Genomic DNA, 9,403 nt, shown 5'->3' on the forward strand with positions numbered 1-9,403 from the left:
TACTTATATTATTCTTTCACTCTAATCCTAGTAAGTTAATACTCTTATTTAGATATATTGTATTAAATATTTTTAATACTACAAACCATATTATTTATTTTTTTTAAAATCATAATTTAAAGGATAAAATTTAAACTCTTATTATTATAAATTAATACATGTATAATATATGACATATTGTAAAAAACATAGCATAAATTAACACACATATAATATAAAATGTTTTAAATAATATAAACTATAAGAAAAACAAAATTTTAATGAGAAAAAAAAAGCTTACATAAACTAAACCCTTAATTCGCCCATCCTAGTCACTTTCTTCTCTCTACTCTCAACACAGCCGCTCGCCACCCCCCTACGCCCCTTCTTTTCTCTGTCAGGCGGTCGACGTTCCTCCGCCCGCTTCCTCTGGTACAGCCGCGTCTTTGGTCCTGGTTGCTGTCGTGGCTCTCCTCTGCCGCGTCATCTGGTCGTTGTTTCTGCGTCCGCTGGTCTAGTCCTTCCGCCATCCGGTGCTGCTCCTCGCCGCCGGTCCTCGTCCTAAGTCACGCCGCCGCTGCTCCTCGCCGCTTTCGTCTACGTCCTCAGTCACTGCAGGTTTGAATGGGTTTTGAGATTGTGGTTTCAGATATGTGCTTTCTAAAATTTGTGAGATTTATTGATGTGGGCTTCTGAAATTTGTGGAAATGCGAAGATTTATGTGAATGTTCTGAGGGTTGTATTTGTGAGATTTATTAAAAACTTTTTGAAATGAAGCCTATTGTGAATGGATTGGTAGTTGTTTTATGTAAGACATTGAAATGGGTTTGAATTGCTAATGGGAGGTTTCTGAAATTTGTGGAAATTCTAAGATTTATCTGAATGTGCTGAGGTTGTATTTGTGAGATTTATTGACAAAATGTTGAAATAAAGGCTATTGTGAATGGTTTAAGAGTTGTTTTTGTGAGATTGTTGAAATGGGTTTCTGAATTTTATTGAAATGCTAATGTGAGGTTTGTGTGAAATTCTGTTTTGTTTCTGTTGTGTTTATGAGTTAATCAGGTTTGGGTAGTATACCTGTAATGGGAAACAGGTTTGGGACGGATATGGGCAGTAAAATCTAATTTCTAAATCTATTTGGGATAGATTCAGTAGTGTATTTGTAAAGGGTTTCGGATTTTGTGGGTACCTACCCAGTGCTATCCCTAGTTATACAGTTCAAACACACATAGTGAAACAATGACCAAATAGTAACTGTCTGCATATATGCTATGTCCAAAACATAAGGTGGAAGTATGGAAATATGAATTATAAACCTATTTAAATAATTGACCGAGTCATGCTATATTTTGGATCCAGCAAAACCCACTACATGTTCAAGTAATTTGATAGGAAACTGTATCATTTAAGCTCCATTAGAAAATTAGATAATGCAAATGGCTTTGGTGAAACGTAAACCTCAAAATTCAAAAAAGCTAAAGCACACAATTTTCTATTCCTTTTTATTATACAACAGACCTAGTTATTATTTTTTTTTCACATACACTAGAGTTAGTATTGTTAAAGTATTAAAATTTTATATTACCTTTCCTGCTATACCCTTCAATTATATTGCTCTGTGGTTAAATTACTCTTAAGACTAATAAATTTTACTTTTTCACTACACATTAAAGAAAGTGTATATTAGGAAGATAATAAATAAATTACCATTTTAAAAAACAAAGTGGCCTATAATTAGAGACTGATAAAAAAACAAGTCTGTTTTTGTGGGACCGAAGGAATAATAAGCTATGCACTTATTATTGTAATGTTTATATTTATTGATTAATTACGCTAAAAAGATCAATTATATGTTTGAACTATAAGTATTCCATTAGATTAAAATATTAGTTAATTATGAAGGTTAAATTTTCTAAATCTAACATAAACTTCTTCTGACAATCTCACTCTTTAAGAGTAAGGCCCTGGTCTCTCTCTCTCTCTCTCTTGACTCTCTGGCACCTTAGTCCTTGCTCTTGCTGTCACTCTAGTTCTCGATTCACTCAGTGCTCTTATTGCCATCTGTTCCTCCTTCTCTCTCTCTCTCTATAGATATATATGTATATGTATATATATATATTTATTTATCATAGCCATCCAATCTTTCTATGCCCCTCAGTCTCACATCTGCTCAGCACTGCTCTCTCTACTGCATAAAAGATCCCCCTGCCCCTCAACACTGTTGCACAGGAGTAATCCATTGTGGGTGAGTGGGTTTGGGTTCATAGCTCTTTGGAATCAGGCGATACACACACATGTACACATATACATTTATTACTACTACTACTGTTATTATTATTGTTATTTTATCATTATTATTATTGTCATTATCATTTTCTTAGACCGGCATGTTACATTTACCAATCTTTGAGCAAATGCCAACTTAGAATTAGAAACATCTGCAAATGCTAACTTTCATTAAATAGTTTTTATGTTAATTGAATTTTGATGGAATAATTTTAATTATGAAATTTTGGTCTTTCCTCATTTAGATGTAGTCCTTCACCCTTAAGCCTACTAATTAACCATGAATGAATCATATTTTATATCTTCTCCAATGTGTTTGCTCAATGAATGTGCTGGACTAGGTTTAGATTGACATTTTTCAATGGGCTTAGGTCATACCTGACGTGGCAATTTGAACCTAACCTTGTGTTCTCATTCTCATTCTCAACAATTGTACTGACAAATGACAATGAGACTCAAATTAAGTGAGCCAATTGTTGAACAAAGCTAAGCCCTAGGCCCATCTGTTTTAGGGTTCAAGTCTTTTGGGTACAGCAAAGCAAAAAATCTTGAAATAGCCTTTGCTGAAATGCATTATTTCAGCTGTTCACTAGGGGTTTTATTATTATTGGGGCACAATTCTAAATTGTTGTGGTTTCTGAACTGCACAGGTTGAGGAATGAGGAAGCTAAAGTTTCATGAGCAGAAGCTGCTGAAGAAGGTAAATTTCTTGCAATGGAAGAGAGAGGGCGATCACAGAGAAGCCAATGTTATGCATCGTTATCATATAGTCGAGCGGGATGATTACAAGAAGTAATTTTCCTTTTGGTTATTTAATTAGTTCTGTTTATTTTAGATTTATTTATTTATTTTGTAATTTTGTAATTATTTTGGATGATGGGAAAAGCAGGTATTCGGGTTTGTGCCGGATGGTGCAGAAGTTGGTCAACATATTGAAGCAGATGGATCCTAGAGACCCTTATCGAGTTGAAATGACCGATGTGCTTTTGGAGAAACTGTGAGTTTGTTCTTTTTTCTTCTATTAAACTACTTATATGGTGGGTTGTTAATTTGTGCTCTTTGTTTGATGGAGGTTGGTTAATGTGGCTGGTTGGCATAGTTGTGAATGCTTTATTGCTGATTTTCTAATATTTTACTAATAACATGTCCCGCAACTGTGTTTGCTAAAATTTGTTTCTTTTAGATATGCTTTGTCCATCTCAGTGCATGTATTGATTAATGTTTATTATTATTATTGAGTTATTTGACATTTCTATTGCTTCTTTCCAAATGGCAGATATAACATGGGAGTGATACCAAGCAGGAAAAGTCTGGCTTTGTGCGATCGCCTATCAGTATCATCATTTTGCAGGTGCACAAATGCGTTGCTTCCTCCCTTTTCTTCTCTCTCTCTCTCTTGTACACAGAGAGACATAGTCCCACACATGTACCCCGCATGCTATATTACTTGTATCAACATCCATACCCCCTTTGTGCGTGCATAAAGCATTGTGCTGAAAGGAAAATAATTGATAATCGTGATGGTGTGAAATTAAATCACTGACTTATACAAGGATTTGAAGCAAGGCTCTTGTGACAATGCAACTTCAAAATATTGTAACAATGGAAGGTTATTGAATTGTTAAAAGATGAACTTATATTCAATTGTAACCCTGCTTCTTTGCCATATCTCTTGCGCTTCTATTTTGGTATACTTTCCTAATTGTTAGTTGTTTGATTGTAGACGAAGGCTTTCAACTGTTTTAGTGCGACTGAAGTTTGCTGAACATTTGAAAGAAGCCGTTACATACATTGAGCAGGGTCACATTCGAGTTGGTCCAGAGACAGTTACTGACCCAGCATTCCTGGTTACGAGGAATATGGAAGACTTCATAACTTGGGTAGATACATCCAAGATAAAGAGAAAGGTGCTCGAGTACAATGACCAGTTGGATGATTATGATGTAATGAACTGAAAAAAGTCCTCTAGGGTGATTATGATGATCTGCCGCGACAGGGCTATAAATTTTGTGATCTCATGGACAGATCTGTACTCTTCTTTTCAAAATTACTTGTGTTACGCAATCTGTGATTCTCATGTATGAGGTTGCTTTCAGTTGATATAGTTTTGAAGTGTTGTCGATGAATGATCTTTATTATTTTAATGGCTTGACCATTATTCCGGATCATAAGAAAGATGGGAAAAAAAAAAAAAAGGAAATCACCATGGCATCTTATGACAGATTAAACATACTCAAGAATTTGCTTTTTGCTGCTTCTGAACGTGACATTGTATTTTATATATGTCCTTCTCAAACTTCTGTTTTGTAAGTTGGCTTGCAAGTAGTTCTGTTCCTTTAAAGCCAAATGTTTGCAAAAGGAGGATGGAAAATGAGTGTTTATTCCCGCGAGTTTAATTGGCATTTGGTTTATGGATGCTGACAAAAAAGTTTCCCTATTTATTTTTGTTTTTCAATTCTTCTTGATAATACTTTCGGGTTGAACAATGATATTGATAGTCGATAAAGATATCTGAGGTTCACGAGAACATTATTCGATACTATACATTATTTTGTATCACTGAAAAATTATAGATTATTAACAAAATATATGTATGTGATTTTAGCTTTATTAGAATTACAATATTCCTCAAGGCAATTTTAATATACAACAGGCTAGCTGCGCAATTAACTAGATGCTATAAATTCTACTAACTCATTCAGGGAATTATAACAAGAACCACCTTTGTTTATGCTAAGTTGAGCCATCTCCTTTAGGTCCATTGCCCTTTGTCTCATCTCCTCCCCTTCCCTGTCAACCATTAAGCTTCGAATAGTTCTTTCTATCTCTCCTTTCTCCAACTTGTTCTCCAATGCCAAGCCTACTCTCCATACATGAATCACATATCTTGCAACAACCCTTTGATCTCCGAAACACGGTCTGCATATCATTGGAACCCCTTCAGATATACTCTCCAGAGTTGAATTCCATCCGCAATGGCTCCAAAACCCACCCACTGCAGCATGTGCTAAAACTTCCTTTTGAGGTGCCCATTTTATGATGCAACCTCTTTCTCCAATAGCTTCTCTGAAGCCTTCAGGCAATAGTTCAATCCAGTTTGAACCTTGGATTGATCCAGGTCTAACTACCCACAAGAATGGCTGGTTGCTTTTAGCCAGGCCCCAAGATATTTCACCTAGTTCTTCCGCATCTATGATAACGACACTTCCCAAGCTTATGTAGATAACTGTGTTCTGAGATTGTCTGTCAAGCCATTTTACGCAGCTGGTTTCTTCTTCTTGCAAGCTGGTAGAAGCGGCTGTAACGATCTTGTGCATGGGGCCTATTGGGAAGACTGGAATTTGAAATTGCTTTTGAATCTGCTCTAGTGATGATTCCTCCAGGAAATCCATGGTGTTCCATATGATGGCTGAGGATGATCCTGTATCGCGTAAGGTTGCCATCAACTGTAGCATCACATCTAAGCTGAAGCTATGAGCCGGAAGATCCTTGAATCTGAGGGGATGAAATCCAGGCACAATGTTCAATAGTGATGAATCTGGTAGAGATCATAAATGGTGTAAGTTGTCTGCAAGATTGCTCACTTGTTGCATATAACATGAATTTTAAAAATGAAATTTCACTTTGTTGTTTCATTAACAACTCACACTTAATTACATTTATACCTTGCACAGGAAGATAGCCTTCGTTTCGGAGACCAGGGAAAGCATAGTATGCAAGTAGATTAGCTGCACAGCTAGTGCGCAAGACGATGCCTGGAAGCTTCAGAGATTGAGTTATTTCTGCAACACAATACATTAATCCGTCATAGATAATGCATGGGAGCTTATCATCTTGGCCCTGCTTCTGAATCATCTGAGTCAATAATTCTCGGAGTGGGGTTTCAAAGTTAGTATTTAGGATTGAGAGAAAGGCTATGAAGTCATCACGGAATGGAGTGAAGCTAGAAAATCCAACTGATAAGGGAAGGAAGATGAAGTTAGGATGATCGGAAGGGTTGGGAGAATTGAAATGGGTATGAGCAATTGTGATGGAGAAACCCTTGGAGTGAAGAATGGCTCCTAGCTGAAGCATTGGATTTAAGTGCCCTTGGAGCGGCAATGGAACCAGCACCAATTGCCGGCGAAATCTCCATTCTTGGATTTCCATCTTTTCTGACTTGCATGAGTAGAAAGTGAAGGTTTGAAGTCTGAAGTTTATATGAAAAATAAGAATACAAAGTCAGATCCAACGAGCTCATCGTTACACAAGCATAGCTTGAAGTCATTGATGAAATTGTGATAGACATTGGAGAAGTAGTGGAGCTTGAGAGAACATGTAAGAAGATGATAGAAATTAACGGATTTACCATTCCCTACTGACCAGCTCAAGCTTCCTTGAATTTCTCCCAAAATTGCATGGACATTATTACTCTTTAAACAATTAATTAGGGACCCCATTATGAATTATGATAATGTAATCACGTTGTATTAGTTATAACTAAAAATTTCATTTTACTTAATAATTTAGAAAAATTAAAGAAAGAAAGAAAGAAAAAGACGATAGAAGCCAAGCAGATTTTGGTTTAAACGTCTTATTAGAAATTATTTTTTTTTTCCATATTTATATCTCAAGTTAAAATGACTCAATTATTCATTGTATATTTTTGTTTCGAATCGAATAATTCTTACATGCATCCAGCTTTAAATATTATCACTCTTATTTTTGCAGCCAAAGCAATAAATTTGAAATTCTTTCTATTTCAAACCTTTTTTCACATAAAATAAATTATATAATGAGATATATTTTTTAAGAGAAAATATTCTGTTCTTTATTATTATTTCATATTTAATAGTTAATTTAATATTTATTTTATATCGATAATTTTTTAAAATAATATATAAATAATTAACTACTAAAAATTGATATTTAATCACTAACCGCGGCTAAAACAATTAACCGTTAGTCAAACGGCTAATATATTGAATATGGCGGATTTAAAATATCTTGAATTTAAACTCTTAATCGAGGCTAATTGTACATTTATTTTTATTATTTTAATTTTAACTAATACTTAATTATTTTATTAAAAATATATATACTATTTATTTTCTCTATTTTAAAAAACTAAACTGAATATTTTTTTAATTATTAACTATTCAATTTTTTTTATAAATTATGGAGACTAAATGAAGGTTATTATGAAATTATAAATTAAATAATTATTTTTTTAAAATTATTGAATTAAATAGTTATTTTTTAAAATTATAAATAATATTAAAAACAATTAAAAGTAAATTCTATTTGATTTAAATAAAAAAATTGATCGAATCGAATTAATTTAAAATTTTAATTTATTTTTTATTTATTTTAATTTAATTTAATTTTTAAATTTAAAAATTCCAATTATTTCGATCTATGTCAATTTCAATAAAAAAATTGAATTAAATCGGTAAACAACAATAATAATATATTATTTTTTATAATATAAAAATATTATATTATAATTAAAAATTAAAATATTTTAATTAAAATTTAAAATATTAAAAATAAAATATAAAAAAATAAAAATATTTATTAAAAAATTAAATCAATCAATCCAAACGAATTGAATTGAATTAAATTAATTTAATTCAATTAATTTCTATTTAATTTTTATCAATACTAAAATTTTAAATTTTAATTTATTTTAATTTTAAATTGAACTAATTACATGATGACACCAAACATAATAGCATTTTAATTGATTTAAACATGCTTATATTTAATGGTTTGAAATGAAAAATGAAGCTTAAATAATTAAATTAGATTTATTAATGACGAATTTGTGGAAAAATTAGTCATTGCGGATGAGAGTGGCGTGAGGGAGATGCGAAATTTGGAGTCATGAGTGTCGAAGTGCCGTGCCCGTTGCGAAGGGCAACTAAGTTCCATTTGTCTTTTTCTGATGCCGTGCACACTTCATTAGTATTTAATTACGGTTGTGTGCGGAAAAGTGTCGTTGCTTTTTATTATTTTTTTAATCACAATCAATTAATTTTATAAAAAAAATATTAGTTGTATTATTAAATGCACATAGAAAACTTATAATAAATTTTTCTCTCCATTCTTAAAAAAGATTTATTTATATTTTTATATTTAATAATAAAATATAATTTTTTATTATAAAAATATGTAATTTTTATTTTACCATGCATTAAAAGCCTAAACAATGCGCAACTCATACATTAAGCTCATCATGACTGGCTCAAAAAGGCTCATACAAGTTAAACTCACTAAACCCAACCTAAGTGTCCAATCCAAATCCAGAGAAAATTAATTAAACTTACTGTTACTGATTTATAATTTATGTTAAATAAGGAAAAACAATTTTATTTTTTTATTAACTCATGTTAATTATGGAATAAATAATAATTAATAAAATAAGAATTTGTCTTTTCAACGAATTAATGCAGTTAGATTTTTGTTTTTTTTTGTCAATGCATGCATATGAGAGCTGCATTTAAAAGTTTATAGGGCTGAAGATTACAAAGAAAGTCACTAAAAAGACTTAAAAGCCCAATTTTGAAGTTTCAACAGACACCAGTAAACAAATCAATTAAAAGCAAATCAAATCTAAAAATATAAATTCAACCGACTAATCAAATCAGATAAATAAAACAAAACAATAAAATAAATTCAATTGCATCAACCCACATGTACCACTACTGCCACAACCATGGCCGTGACGTTGCTACTGCATTGATCTATGCATAGAGTTGCCAATTGAATATGAAGCAAATCCAGATCAAGCAGACTCGAGCAGAATCATGGTAACAACGAGATAAAGAAGCAAAATAAGGAGTAACAAACGCATAGGTCTGGAATCCAACAAAGGAAAGAGACTTCGCAGAACCTAATCGAAGAAGATCAGGTTAACATTATACAAACAGTTATCTTTCACATTAAAAATATCAGTCGAAACCTTTAAAAAACAGATCCAATAAATAGCAATTTTCTCGTGCGATCACACTAAAAACCTGAAAATACCCATATCAAAGAATAAAAGAAAAAAAATACAAATGCTCAGTGCATCCATCCACGGTGAAAAACCTGGAAGAATGGTGGTAACAAAACCCAAAATCAAACGCTCCTCGGCCCTCGCGGATACATATATTAT

The 9,403-nt window shown here is 32.5% G+C and overlaps 2 protein-coding genes across 2 annotated transcripts; one reads left to right on the forward strand and one right to left on the reverse strand.

Moving 5' to 3' along the window:
- The first annotated feature begins 280 nt into the window (after positions 1 to 280).
- LOC110615770 (U3 small nucleolar ribonucleoprotein protein IMP3) lies at positions 281 to 4,575 on the forward strand. The gene is made up of 5 exons (XM_021757867.2): positions 281 to 597; positions 2,916 to 3,057; positions 3,155 to 3,262; positions 3,542 to 3,616; positions 3,989 to 4,575. The coding sequence occupies exons 2-5, from the start codon at positions 2,924 to 2,926 to the stop codon at positions 4,218 to 4,220; spliced, it is 549 nt and encodes a 182-aa protein (XP_021613559.1). The 5' UTR covers positions 281 to 597; positions 2,916 to 2,923; the 3' UTR covers positions 4,221 to 4,575.
- Positions 4,576 to 4,776: 201 nt separating this feature from the next.
- LOC110599637 (UDP-glucose iridoid glucosyltransferase) lies at positions 4,777 to 6,688 on the reverse strand. Its single transcript, XM_021736119.2, has 2 exons — positions 5,931 to 6,688; positions 4,777 to 5,803 (listed from the first exon to the last, which is right to left on the reverse strand). Exons 1-2 carry the CDS (start codon positions 6,412 to 6,414, stop codon positions 4,932 to 4,934), a joined length of 1,356 nt encoding a protein of 451 aa, XP_021591811.1. The 5' UTR covers positions 6,415 to 6,688; the 3' UTR covers positions 4,777 to 4,931.
- Positions 6,689 to 9,403: the final 2,715 nt, after the last annotated feature.

Source organism: Manihot esculenta, chromosome 1 (assembly GCF_001659605.2).
Source record: "Manihot esculenta cultivar AM560-2 chromosome 1, M.esculenta_v8, whole genome shotgun sequence".
Taxonomy (NCBI): Eukaryota; Viridiplantae; Streptophyta; class Magnoliopsida; order Malpighiales; family Euphorbiaceae; genus Manihot; species Manihot esculenta.

Coding starts and splice junctions, on each gene's coding strand:
- LOC110615770 (XM_021757867.2), top strand. CDS start 2,924: ATGAGGAAGCTAAAGTTTCATGAGCAGAAGCTGCTGAAGAAGGTAAAT. Junction 3,058..3,154: donor GAGCGGGATGATTACAAGAA/GTAATTTTCCTT, acceptor TGGGAAAAGCAG/GTATTCGGGTTTGTGCCGGA. Junction 3,617..3,988: donor TCAGTATCATCATTTTGCAG/GTGCACAAATGC, acceptor GTTTGATTGTAG/ACGAAGGCTTTCAACTGTTT.
- LOC110599637 (XM_021736119.2), bottom strand. CDS start 6,414: ATGGAAATCCAAGAATGGAGATTTCGCCGGCAATTGGTGCTGGTTCCA. Junction 5,804..5,930: donor AGGCTATCTTCCTGTGCAAG/GTATAAATGTAA, acceptor GATCTCTACCAG/ATTCATCACTATTGAACATT.